The following is a 14,329-nucleotide window of genomic DNA, read 5'->3' on the forward strand; positions in this document are numbered from 1 at the left end:
TAAGGAGGATCATAAGTAAGGCTACAATTTAGTCACAGGTCACAGAAGTCACGGAATCCATGACTTCCAGTGACCTCCGTGATTTCAGCTGTCGGGAGCTGCAGGGTCTCCTGCCACCAGCAGGGGCCAGGAGCTGCAAGGTACCCCCGCTGCCGCTAGTGGCCCCCACATCTCCTGGCCACTGCGGGCAGTGGGGTACCCCACAGCTCCCACCTCCCACAGGTGGCGGAGAACCTCTGCGCTTGTGTGCAGCGGTGAGGGAACCCCTGAGAGCCTGGCCGCCAGGGAAGAGGAATCCCTGAAATCCCAGGTGGCGGTGGCAGGGGAAACTCTAAGCTCCCAGTCGTAGTGGACCCCTGGAGCTGCGGGCGGCAGGAGTACCCCACAGCTCCCAGCCCTGCAGGTAGTGGGAGAACCCCTGAGTGTCCCGCCACTACAGGCCCCCCGAGCTGCGGGTAGTGGGGGTACCCTGCAGCTCCTGGCTGACACAGGAGTACCCTACAGCTCCCAGCCCCCATGGACAGCTGCAGGCGGCTCCTCAACCCTGCACAGCTGCCTCACTTTGGGCATATGGAGACCCACAGAGCCTCATTTTGTCCCATTTTGTTCTTTTTTGCCTGTGACCTTTCCGTGACTTTTACTAAAAATATCCATGACAAAATCTTAGCCTTAATCATAAGGCATAGGGCAATGTATAGCTCACTGATCGTCCCAAGTGTTAACAGGCAGAGAGGCCTTTTTGCATCTGCAGAGGGGAATCATGTCTCGTGGAGTAAAGAAGAAGAAGTCTTGCTCCACTGGAGATGTATCTGCGCCCCTGTGCCTCTAATCAGAGATTTTAGGTAGCAGTGTCGTTCAGCCCACATATGCGCTCTCCCTCCCTCGTGGTGTGCCTTGAGATTACCTAGCACTAAATGGGGGTGAATCACCCCCATTTCCTTCTCTACTGCAGAGTCCCACCTTGAGAACTCTAAAGTAGAGAGGAGGAGGATGGGTTGTGGAGTACCCATAGGAACACATATCTCGAAGAACCATCCTTACTGTACAAGGTGAGTAACTTCCTCCTCTTCAAGCAGTGTCTCTATGAGTGTTCCACTGTAGGAAACTTCACAGCAGCATCCCCCATTGGGGGCTGGAACTTCATAGTGGAGTCTGTTATTGCAGAGAGCTCAGTGAAGCTGAGGATCGCATTGGAGGCTGAGGCTCCAGTGATCACATAATGTTTCATGAAAGTATGGGCAGAGAAGCCCAAGTCGCCACTCTGCAAATTTCCGAGATAGGGACATCTTTAAGGAATGTGACCAAGGTAGAGATCGACCATGCGGAGTGCGTATGGATTCTGGATGGAAGGGACAGGTTGCACCCTTGGTAAGAGTGATGAATGCAACCGGAGACCCATTTGGATAATCTTGGAGCCGATACTGAGGAGCCTTTGGATCTTTCCACTAAGGAGAGGAAGAGCTTAGAAGAATTTCTGAAGTCCTTAGTCCTGTCTAAGTAAAATGTTTAACATCTCATGTGAAAAATAGCCTCCCTGCTGTCACAATGTGTGCTCAGGAAAAAAAATGGAGGATGGATTTATTGATTCAAATGAAAGGCAGAGGCCCCTTTAGGGAGAAAGCTGAGATGCGATCTCAGTATTACTTTGTAATAAGTAAGTCTTTTAAGTAAGTCTTTGTAATAAGTAAGAGTTTGCTTGGACCAGTTCTATTGCCCACAGGCATAACAGACGATCTAAGCAGGTTCTCGTGAAAAGGGTCCCTGAAGAGGGACAGGGAAGGAGGAATGGAGGGGGGATGTGAACTGAATGGTGTAGCCCTCCAAAATAATCTTCAAGACCCATCTGTAAAAGGTTATATTCTCCCAATTGCTGTAAAAGTCAGGCAATTTCAGAAGGGCAGGTGAGTAGATGGCAGTGGATGTTGAAAGACATGGTTGTTCGGGTCCTCAATCAACCTGTCAAAAAAGTGCTTAGAAGAGGCAGTCTGAGAGTTCACGGATTTTGATGCTGACAGCTCCAGCTTTTGTACCCTGGGCCTCTTTTGCTGTGGCTCATAATAGCATTGTGATGGTGGGTATTGGGAAGTGATCTGTTTAGCGGTTGAGAGCCATATTCCTTCTCTTTTGTTCCACAGTATAGATTCCCAGGGAGCACAATGTGGCACGGGAATCCTTCAGGGTGTGGAGAGAGGCATAGGGGGTTTTTCAGCTAACAGCTTGGGCCCTTCAAACAGGAGATCCTCAACTTTTGTATGCACCTCTTTGGGCAGCCCTGAAAGGTGTAACCAGGAAGTCCTGCCTCATTACCACAACCATGGAGACCAAATGGGCTGCTGTATCTGTTGTGTCCAATGCTGTCTGTAGCGCAGTTCTGGCGACTAACTGGCCCTTGCTGACAATGGCCTGAAACTGCTCTTTTTGCACCTCTGGTAAATGTAGAGAGAATGCCCTGAGTTTCCCATAATTCATAAAATCAAATTTGGCCATGACCGCTTGATAATTCGTGACTCTGAACAGTAATGTCACTGACTAATATGTCTTCCTCCCAAAGAGAGCCATCTTTTCCAATCTCAATCATATGGGTTGACTTACTATGATGTTGTTTGCTCCATGTATTGACCAAGTCTATTTCAATCAAGTTGAGCTGAGGGTGTTGAAAGAAGTAGGCTGCCTCTTTGGGAGGGATGTAATATTTCTTGTCAGCTCTCTTGCACATCAGTGCAATGGAGGGTGGTGTCTGTCAGATGACTTTGGCCGGATCTAGAATCGCCTTGTTAATGGGGGGTGCGATTTTGGATGAGGAGGAAGCATGTAGATGATCCACCAGCTTGTGATGGTGGTGGAATTTGCCACCTGCTGTTGTGGAATTTGCAGCTCATCCACCACCCTCTTAGTGAAGATCTGAAGGTTACTCACCTTGTGCAGTAACTGAGGTTCTTCAAGATGGTTGTCCCTGTGGCTGCTCCACTTTGGGTGTCTTGATGCCCTGCGCTTGTAATCAGATATTTGAGACAGCAGTGCCCGGTTGGGCCACACACACGCCGTACCCGTCTCATGCCGCTCTGAGCGGTTACATAGCAGTGTGCAGCCAACCACCCCCAAGTTCCTTCTCTACCTCAGAGAATCAATGTGAAACTCCAAAGTAGGGGGGAGAAGAGAGGGTAGTGGAACACCCACAGGGACAACCATCTTGAAAACCTCAGTTACTGCACAAGATGACTAAGCTCTTCTTCGATGAGTGTCCCTGTGGGTGCTCCACTCTAGGTGACTGTTGAGCAGTGCCCCTCAGTGGAGGGGAGGGGGTTTGGAGTTGGTCTACTGACTGTGGAAAACACTAAGTCCAAACTGAGCAGCTGCTGCTGATTGTTGTTCTAAAGTATAGTGTTTAGTGAAAGTATGGGCTGATGCCCAGATAGCTGCTCTACAAATGTCAATGATAGCTACATTACTGAGAAAGGCCACTGACGTTGCTAATGCTCTGCTGTAGTGTGTGCAAACTCCCGGCGGAGGTTGTTGATTGTTGTTTTGGTAGCCCAAATGGATACATCCATATATCCATTTGGATAGTCTCTGTTTTGAGATGGTTTGGCCCCTCAAGAATTCTGTTATAGAAAAGAATAGTCTAGGTGATTTTCTGAAGGTTTTTGTTCTTGCTGTATAGCAAGCTAATGCTATAAGAAGTGTAGCATATGGAGTGAGGCCTCCCTCTCATCAGCATGTGGCTTCAGGAAAAATATAGGTAAGCAGATGAGTTGATTTTAATGAAAAGGGGAGGCGACCTCAGGTATGAATTTAGGATGTGGCTGTAGGATTACTTTATCCTTAAAGAATGTTGCAGAAGGTGGGTGTGCCATTAGGGCACCTAATTCTCCCACCCGTCTTGCGGACATGATGGCAATGAGGAAAGTGCATTGATAAGTGTAACAAAGAGCAAGTTGCAAGGGATTCGAACAGTTTTTCCATGAGATGGCGCTGAACAAGCTTGAGGTCCCACATGGGTGTAGGGTTTCTTAGTGTGGAATAAGTCTTTTCTATGCCTTTAAGGAAGCGTTTAATCTTCAAGTGAGCAAATATAGTGACTCTGTCCACCTTGTTGTGGAAGGAGATCATGGCAGCCAAATGTACTCTGATGGAGCTTGTGGATAGCCTCAATTTTTTAAGTTCCAATATATAGTTGAAAATCTCAGTGGGGGGCCAACTATGGACAGAGCTATCTGTCCTGGCACCAGGTACAGAATTGTTTCCAGTTATGGATATATGTCTTTCTTCTGCATAGTCTCCGATTGTTCAGTAATATATCTTTCACTTCCTCAGAACAGTCCTTCTTGACCCTTGTCAGCCATGGAATAACCAGGCCTTGAGGTGGAGTACCGCGAGGTTGGGATGACAGATGCGTCCCGCAACTTGCGACAGAAGGTGAGACACTAAGGGAAGGGTTTGAGGGAATTTCACTGCCATGGTGCAGATATGGGAACCACATTTGTTTGGGCCATGTGGGTGCAATGAGAATGACCTCAGATTTGTCCTGCGCGATCTTTTGAATGGCTCTGCTTAGGATTGAAGTCAGGAAAAATACATATATCCGTGGCACCTTCCACTTTAGGAGGACAGCGTCACCTAGAGAGTGGTGTCACAATCTGGCCTGGGAGCAATATTGTGGACACTTGGAGTTCTGAGCTGTTGCAGATAGATCTATGGTGGGGAACCCCCATATTTTGAATATGGATTTGAGAATTCCGGGATCCATCTCCCACTCATGGGTTTGTGAAAAATCCCTGCTTAGTAGGTTCACTGCTGTATTCTGACATCCTGGCAAATAGGATGCCGATATCTCTATGCTGTTGGTGATGCACAAATTCCAAAGGCATATTGCCTCCGTACACAGGGAGTATAATCATGCTCCCTCTTGGCAATTTATATAGAACATGCATGCTATATTGTCCGTGAGGATCTTGATGACATTGTTCTTGATTAAAGGAAGAAAGCGCTTGCATACATTTCAGACTGCCCTTTGCTCCAATAAGTCTATGTGCAGGCTGGACTCCACTGGAGACCAGAGGCCTTGGATTGTATTGGTGTATAGATGTGCCCCCAACCTACTAGGGAAGCGTCTATTGTGACTGTCATGGTTGGAGCTTTTTGTTGGAAAGGAACTCCTGAGGAGACGTTCTGTGGTTGTGTCCACCATATTAGCAAGTCTTTTACCCAGCGTGGCATTGTGAGGTGTCTGTTGAGAGAATGTCTGTGCTGTATATACATTTGTCTGAAGCCAGGCCTGAAAGCATCTCATGTAGAGCCTGGCATGTTGTACAACAACAGTTGTTGCTGACATATGCCCCAGGAGTTGTAAGCATGTTTTGGCAGATGTGTGTGGGCTGTCCATCACCATTGAAACAATGTGAGACAACTGAGGTAGGCTCCTGTGAATTCCAACTTTTGGACAGGAATGAGTGTGGACTTTTGTACATTTATTTGCAATCCTAGGTCCATGAACAGGGTTGTGGTACTCTGGCATTTATTCCTTTTTGCTGTGTTGGTGCCCTTATCAGGCAGTCGTCTAAGTATGGAAATATCACTCCTTGTCTGTGGAGGTGAGCTGCAATGGCAGCGAGAAGCTTGGAAAAAACTCTTGGGGCCATGGAAAGACCAAAGGGTAGTACTCTGTATTGGAAATGCTGTTTCCCTAGGGTGAACATTGTGTTCTCATGAATTTGGTGAGTTTTCATAAATCCAGGATGGGTCTCCACCTACCAGTCTTTTTCGGAGTTAGAAAGTAATGGGAATAAAAACCTCTCCCCCTGTGTTGTGATGGTACGGGTTCCACAGCACCCAATTGTACAAGGTGGTTTATTTCCTGTTGTAACAGGTGCTCATGAGAAGGGTCCTTGAAGAGGGATGGGGAAGGGGGGCGGGTAAATGGGATAGAAATAAAGGGGATGAAGTAGCCCTTCTGGATAATCTCTAAAACCCATTTGTCTGTCGTGATGGTGTTCCAGACTGGGTAGTATGGTGACAGACAGTCTCCGAATGGGCAAGGGTTTCTGGTTCTGAAATCAGAGACTGTGGAGGTTTCATGCCCTTGACCACGTCTTCAAAATTATTGTCTGGAGGTTGATGGTTGAGATGTCACAGGTTGAACTTGGTTCTGTCGACGTCTGTTCTGTTTTAGTTTATGCCGTTGGTCGTACTGTCTTTGTGACTGGGAGTATGGCGTGGGCCGGAATCTCTGATTGTAGAACCCATTCTGTTTCTTTTTGTTTGCAGGTACGTAAATGCCAAGGTTTTTCACACTTGCCCATGAGTCCTTCAGGGTGTGTAGCGAGACACCAGTTTTGTCTGCAAATAATTTCTGTCCTTCAAAAGGTAAGTCCTCAACCATGGCCTGGACCTTCCTTGGGAATCTGGAGAGATGGAGCCAGGATGCACAGCACATGACAACTGATGTGGCGATGGATCATGCTGCCATGTCTGCAGAGTCAAGGGAAGCCTGGAGGGCTGTCCTGGCGATGAGAGACCCTTCAGAAATGTTTGCTTTGTACTGGTTTCTTTTTTGTCATGTGGGACATTTTCAATAAAGGTTGACATCTTGGAGAACAGATTGTGTATATATTTTGCCAGCACGGCCGCATAGTTTGGTGCAGGATGTGTGAATAAAAATTCAGCTCCTTTTGCTGACACAATACTTTTTGTTAGACCTCTTACACGAGGGTGATGAAGTAGCTGGAGTCTGTCAGATGATTTTCGCAGGCTCCATATTAGCATCATTTATCTGCAGGGCTATCTTTGCTGATGGGGATGCCTGGAGTATGTCAGTGAGCTTATGTTGGGCTTCTGGTAGTTGTGCCAATGAAATGTCTAGGGATTCAGCAACCCTTTTGAAGAGGTGCTGAAAGGATTTGAAATCATCCTCCGTAGTAGGGGGTGATGGCATTATGTTTTTGTCTGGCGACGAAGATGAGATGTGAGCAGGCGGCAAAGTGTACTGTTTGGCTGTACGCTCAAGTTCCTCAGCATCTTCCTCTTGTGTTTCAGAGGGTGCCAGACAGCAGGTGAAGGGGACTGGGCTGTTCTGGACATCGGTGGGCCAGCTGGACTGCGGTTCTGGGCCCTAGACATTGCCCATGGATCCCAGTATGGCCAGTTAGTTGGGAACAGTATGAGGGTGGTGCCCATAGGTGACCATATCATCCTCTATATCTGCAGGTGGTTGTTGACAAGATGGTCCTGGCTTTGGTAAGGAATGATGAGGAGTATATATTACTGCATCATCCTCTTCTTCCTTGTCACTGGAGATGGGGGAGCTGATCTGCAGGGAGTAGTCAGCTGGCTAGGTAGGGATCTGGATGTGGTACCCTTGGTGCCAATTAGAGGAGATTCAGGTGTTGAAGCCACTATCAGGTCCGCATGTCTCATGAACTCCTGTGGTATCGTGAGACTCGGTGCCAGGGATGGCACTGTGGACAGCACGGGAGCATGAGTTGAAGCAGCTGGTGCCAAGGATTTAGAGCTGTGCGGCACAGGTACCATTGTACCACTCGGTATTGAGATCTTCTTTGGCTCTGTGGGTGCCGAGCTGGAAGGTTTCTCTTTGCTATGTGAACCTCCATTACAGTGTGCCCACACAGGGTCTTTAGCTCTTTGGGAACACTGAGTGCCGGACGTTCCCAGTGCCTCGAGGTCCGATGCTCTCAGTACCGAGGCAGATTTTTCCACTGGAGATGACTTTTGTTTAGGCGATTCTCAGTGCAGAGATGTCTGTGACTGCTTTTTGGTAGCCTTTCTAGGAGTAGGCTCCTTGGCAGCTGAAGTTGAAGCAGAGACCCTGTCAGAGGCTACCATTGGCAACTGTTGGCCAGGGGGTGACCTGGACTCAGAGTCAGAGGCTGGTCTGAGGGATTTCTCCATCATGAGGAGCTTCTGTTGGAGATCCCTGGCTTTTCTTGCCCTAGCTGTCAATTTTCTGCAGCTTGGGCACTTTTGAGTAACGTGTGTCTTGCCATGGCAGCGGACACACTGAGCCTGGCCGTCAGAAACCAGTATGGACAGTCTGCAAGTCAGGCAGCGTTTAAAACCAGGTGCGCTGGGCATGCCTGAGGGAGCGGCCTCTTAAGAGAAAAAAAACAGGGTAAACCCTGTTGAGGTAAAGGCTGTATGCCTGCTGGAGAGGCAGGGGTAGATAGGTAAGATAAAGGAAAAACTTTTTTTTTAATTTAAGAAATTAAAGTAAGTCAATAGATATGGAAACTACAACTAAGCTAACCTATCACTATAAACTAACTACTATAAATCTTATCTGAGGTAAGAGAGGGCGCTGCTGATTTCTCTGACTCAAGCCAAAGGTGGTAGAGAAGGAACTGGGGGACGGTTGGCTGCACACCGCTATGTAACCACTCAGACCGGCACAAGACTGCTACGGCCCAACCAGGCACTGTTACCACAAATCTCCGATCATTCTTTACCCCCCCCTTTAAAAAAAAAAAAAAAAGACATTAAAAGTCTGAACTACTACCACCACCGAAGAGGGGAGGTCCCCCCTGAAAAGAGTGGGAAGCAGGAAATAGAGGTTCTTTTCTTTCTCTTTTTTTATTCCAATGGGATAAACGGAAACTCTAACTATTAAGGGAAATAAAAGAACTATAAGCAACTACTACTTATGGTAATGACGCAGAGAATGAAGAGACAACTGCTCACTCAGTTTGAGGCCAAAGGTTGTCGAGAAGGAACTTTGGGTGGTTCGCCTGCACAGAGCTAGATAGCCTTGATGCAACCTCTCGAGGGAGAGGACATGTGTGGGCCGAATGGACACTGCTACCCTAAATCTCTGATTAGAGGCGCAGGGGCGCAGATACACCTATAGTGGAGCACCCAGAGGGACATTACTAGAAGAACCGAAAGTTCTGAGTCAGAATGCTTCTCCACATATTGTACAGGAGGTGACAACCCCTCTTCCTGAATAGTAACAGTCATAAGCAGTCAGTGACCCAGCAGACCTAGATACCAAAGTGAGTCTGGAGGTTGCAAGGAAGGCTCATTTGGTACCATGAGGTCTTTACAGTACTGGAACTCCTGAGATATCAGGCCACAACAGAGCTTGGTACAGCAACCGAGGTTGTTCCTGATGCCGTTGTCAGAGGCGCTGGTGTCAGTACCAAGGGAACTGTGGATTCCAACGAGGCCGCTCTCTTGGTAGCAGTAGTGGTCTTTGACTCTGTGTCCTTTACCACTGAGGTATAGGACTTAGATGAAGACTTAGAGTGCTTCACAGTACCTGAGTATTCAGAGCCTCACTAATATGCCTCTTGAGGCCTGATGTCTCCGGTGACCTAAATCATTTTGAGGAGAAACTCTCTATTCTGTTCTCTTATCCCACTCCAGTCTTTGAGTGGGAAGCTCTCTGTATTGCTGGAGCGGTTATTGGTACCTCACTTGTGCAGAGTGCCAGAGACCAGGTCTCGACGCTGCCTTCCTCTTGAAAGATCTTGGGGACCATGCTCTTGTCAGAGCACTAACAGAAACAGAAGGTCCTTGTACAGGGGGGTTCTCTGTACCCAGGTCCAAAGCTAGTCTTAAGGCTTGCTCCATCATTAAAAATCTATACTTAATTTCCCTGTTTTTACAGGATCTTCCCTTAAAAGAAGTGCAAATCTTGCACTTCCTGAGGATATGAGTCTCCCAAGCAACATATACAGTGAATGTCTGTCACTGACTGGAATAGCCTCTCAATAGGAGAAGCACCTTTTAAAACCTGGGGAGCCCAGCATCTCAGATAGAAGAAAAAAGCCTTCTGGACCCTTCACAATAGGAGAAAATAGAAAAGTGTGTGTGTGAGAGAGAGTGTGTGTGTGTATATTTATTTATTTATGAAAAAGAAAAACAGGAACAACAGTTCCAACAACTATAAGGTACTAATATTCTACAACTACTAAATAACTAACAGTATCTATAATTATTAAGAGAAAACAGGCACACACTAAACTCCATCTCTGGCTGAAAGCGTCTGAGAAGAAACCAAGGGCAGTTCACTCGCACAGTCCTATTTAGCCTCAGTACTGGGCACAAGGATGTATACAGTGCATGTGCAGGCCAAACAGGCGCTGCTACCAAAAACCTACAACCAGAGGTGCAGGGCGCACACGTACCTGAAGTAGGGCACCCACAGGGACACTACTTGAAGAATTCGCAATTTCAGTAACCTACTGTACAAAGAAAAATGTACAGCCATCTAAATGTCATTTTTCAATAAATGCGCATATACCAACAATGTTATATTTTGAAAGTGATATTTATTTTTTCAGTCCCCAGAAATGACAACAATATCATCTATATTATGTAAAAATTATGATCAAAGGATCACAGATTAGAAAAGACCAATTTTAAGGGAAGTTTTCAAATTGCTTGCTCTCACTTAGGGCATGTCTACACTTATCTCCGGAGCTATCGATCCAGTGGGGGTCGATTTATCGCGTCTAGTGAAGACAATAAATCGACCACCAAACGCTCTCCCGTCGACTCTGGTATTCCACTGGAGCGAGAAGCGTATGCGGAGTCGATAGGGGAGCGTCAACAGTCGACCTACCACAGTGAAGACACCGCAGTAAGTAGCTCTAAGTACGTCGACTTCAGCTATGCTATTTTTGTAGTTGAAGTTGTGTAACTTAGATCAACTTAGCTTGCCTCCCCATCCCAAGTGTAGACCAGGCCTTAGTCAGGTGTTGAAAGGGAGTAAGGAGTTCCCTGCATGTACGACCTGCAAAAAGCCTCAGCAAAATAGCAACCCAGCTAACTAAGATGCTCTCTATGAGTATGCAAGTTCTCCAAAAAGATCTCTATGTACACAAATTAGTCTTGTTGTATAAATGTCAGTATTCATGAGGGAGTTTGGGGTTTTATCTTTTTATTTATGTAAGAAACACTAGACAAAGTTATTTGATGGAAATATATTGTAGCGGCTCTACATTACTTTTTAAATAAATATCTATTATGTTGGCTGTAATGTTATACATTTATTTAAAGTAGCACAATTTTGAGTTTAATTCAGGAGCAAAAATTTCATCAAATGCAAGTTACCACACAATATTCTAATACTGGATTTGGAGTTACATTGACTTTGGCTGAACTTAAAATACCCATAATAATCAATCTCACAAAACCAAAAGAAAACAAAGACCCATTTTAATGAATGTAAATTAACTGTACCTACCTGACTGGCATCTTTTACATGTATGTTATCAATCAGTTTGCACAGCAACCAAAAATATTCCTTACAACCAGATCGTAACACTGGTTCCTCTTCATAATCCTCTATCTGTGAAAAGAAACGCCTTTTTATTCACAAATCTGCCTGACAAAAAACTTGCTTAACTTAAACTGTGATAAAACAAGATGATAAATCCATTAACTGCTATAGGACTTATTTTTTACTTAAATGAGAATGATGGAAAGCAGTTGCAATTCATCTTTAACATAAAGCTGGAATGAAAAGTTAAATTCTTACCCGGACAGGTTTCAATGCCTGAGCATCAGGAAGAAATTTTAATAATGTTGATGCAGCCAGTAGCAGAAAGGATCGATTAATTGAGTCTCCCCCATCCAAACCACAGAGAGATAATTTGTACAGACCATTACAGGACTCATGGCGAACTGCAGTCTTCAAGAAAAAAAATTTCATATAAAATCAAAATGTTAAAATAATACTGTATATGCTATTTCTTTTTTCACTTTTGTCTAATATATGTACACATATAACAATTCTCCAAACACTATTAGACAACTTAGGCAGAGTATATTTCTATAGAAGTATCTTTTACAAAGTGTGGAGGCGTCCAAACTATCTAAAAACTACAAACTAACTACTAAAACTACAAGAACTATTTACACTAAAATTGTCAGAAAAAAACACTAAGAGAAGGATTGCCAAACAATGAGGGGCTCCAGCAAACATCACGGGAGGTAAGAAGGAACTGAGGGGAGCAGGGTCGGCAGGGCCCTTTATAACGACGCTACGAGCATGCGACACCAGAGGGTGCTGGAGCCAACCCTACAGATACCACAAAGGGAAAAAATTCTGGCAGCTGTGCCGGGGTGCACACACACCTACATTGGAATGGACACGTGCAAGCACTTGAAGAAGAGCAGGAGTTTATAATGGAAACTAATTAACTGTACACCTTTAACTGTATATGTTGCAACTGGCACTTGCTATATTTTGACTAAAAAAAGAAAGGTTAAACAGTCTTTTTAAAAAAAACAACAAGGAGTCCGGTGACACCTTAAAGACTAACAGATTTATCTGACCATAAGCTTTCGTGGGTAAAAACCTCACTTCGAGTTTTTACCCACAAAAGTTTATGCTCAAATAAATCTGTCAGTCTTTAAGGTGCCACCGGACTCCTTGCTGATTTTGTGGATACAGACTAACACAGCTACCCCATGAGTCTTTTTTAAGTAATAGCATCAGTACGCAACACACTCCTCCGAATTCTGATGGAGTAACATCAAATGACACTAGGGCTGGATTTTGTCCATATGAATTATTAACTATTATGCAATGATCTTTCCATTATCTTACCTCTGGAATAAGAAGGGTAAGTTTCTTTAGCCAATCGTGTAAATGATCACTATCTGCCAGGCTGGATTTCACCAAAGAACAGCAGTGGGCCCAACTCACCAAGAGCCACATTGAATAATGAGTAACTAAAGGGATAAGAGGTGGAATAAAGTCACCATGTAATTTCTACATTAAAAAGCTTTTTGGGTTGAACAGTCACAAAGGACAAAAGCATATAACATCTCTCTCTCACTTGTGATAATGAGTGACAAAGGACCCTCATTTTGGCATTCAGGATGCCACCAAAGCTGAAGTAATATATCCATTTGGTTACTAAATGTTGATTCTCTTTCTTAATTACACTATACTAATGAGACACCATTCTGAGGCACAATTCCTTCCCTACTTCCTCACTGCTCAAGAGGTGGGAGGTAATTTGCTGATAGACCATATCAGCACTAAATTATGGCACTCCCTGAACCAGCTCAGCTTTCCCTACTCCTCTCTTCCCACCAGCAAAGGGCCAATTTCTGGCAGGTGATACACACAGGATGTCAGAATTCTGGCTCCAAAATCTACAGATACACCACTCTCAGGCCCTTGGTGACAGGATACAGAGGAGGAGTCCAGAACAGGGCCTAAGGCTAAGGGGAGATGCCTGTGTATTTGTGAACATACAAGCTGTAACTGGACAATGGCTCCTATTCAAAGAATTCTCACAGGAATAATCTTAGGGAGTTATGGGGGGATTGCTGGTGGAGTCAAAGACTGCTGCCTGTCAAAATACAGGTGAATATTCATGTCACTTTTACAGTCTTAATGTGAACCTATTTGGAAGGCAACAATTCCCCCAAGCAGCTCTCTCAGGCAGGACTCTTCTGTAGACTGAGCCTCGGGTTGAAGCTTTGTACTTATCTAAAAGAAGCTCCAGGGGAGATTTGTGGTGCAAATACTATCTGCCTTGCTCTGGGGATGTGAATCCCCACCTAGGGCACAGCAGCTCCAGTGACACAAGGGAACACACAGAATCATAGAATATCAGGGTTGGAAGGGACCTCAGGAAGTCATCTAGTCCAACCCCCTGCTCAAAGCAGAACCAATCCCCAACTAAATCATCCCAGCCAGGGCTTTGTCAAGCCTGACCTTAAAAACCTCAAAGGAAGGCGATTCCACCACCTCCCTAGGTAACCCGTTCCAGTGCTTCACCACCCTCCCTCCTAGTGAAAAAGTTTTTCCTAATATCCAACCCAAACCTCCCCCACTGCAACTTGAGACCATTACTCCTTGTTCTGTCATCTGCCACCACTAAGAACAGTCTAGAGCCATCCTCTATGGAACCCCCTTTCAGGTAGCTGAAAGCAGCTATCAAATCCCCCCCTCATTCTTCTCTTCTGCAGACTAAACAATCCCAGTTCCCTCAGCCTCTCCTCATAAGTCATGTGTTCCAGTTCCCTAATCATTTTTGTTGCCCTCCGCTGGATGCTTTCCAATTTTTTCACATCCTTCTTGTAGTGTGGGGCCCAAAACTGGACACAGTACTCTAGACGAGGCCTCGCCAATATCTCTCGATCTGCTGGCAATGCCCCTACTTACACAGCCCAAAATGCCATTGGCCTTCTTGGCAACAAGGGCACACTGTTGACTCATATCCAGCTTCTCGTCCACTGTAACCCCTAGGTCCTTTTCTGCAGAACTGCTGCCTAACCATTCGGTCCCTAGTCTGTAGCGGTGCATGGGATTCTTCCATCCTTTCAACTGCATTAGCTGGGATGAATCAAACCC

At 45.6% G+C, this 14,329-nt stretch overlaps 1 protein-coding gene across 2 annotated transcripts in view; it reads right to left on the reverse strand.

The window, feature by feature from the left end:
- Positions 1–14,329, reverse strand: part of USP34 (ubiquitin specific peptidase 34) — a 275,304-nt gene that overhangs the window by 98,195 nt on the left and 162,780 nt on the right. For both annotated transcript variants that reach the window (XM_074949535.1, XM_074949534.1), the window contains exons 37-39: positions 12,569–12,693; positions 11,495–11,647; positions 11,201–11,305 (exon numbers count right to left, since the gene is read on the reverse strand). In XM_074949535.1, coding sequence (XP_074805636.1) covers positions 11,201–11,305; positions 11,495–11,647; positions 12,569–12,693 — 383 coding nt within the window. The remainder of the gene's footprint in view (positions 1–11,200; positions 11,306–11,494; positions 11,648–12,568; positions 12,694–14,329) is intronic.

The sequence above is a fragment of the Natator depressus genome, chromosome 3, assembly GCF_965152275.1.
Source record: "Natator depressus isolate rNatDep1 chromosome 3, rNatDep2.hap1, whole genome shotgun sequence".
Classification (NCBI taxonomy): Eukaryota; Metazoa; Chordata; order Testudines; family Cheloniidae; genus Natator; species Natator depressus.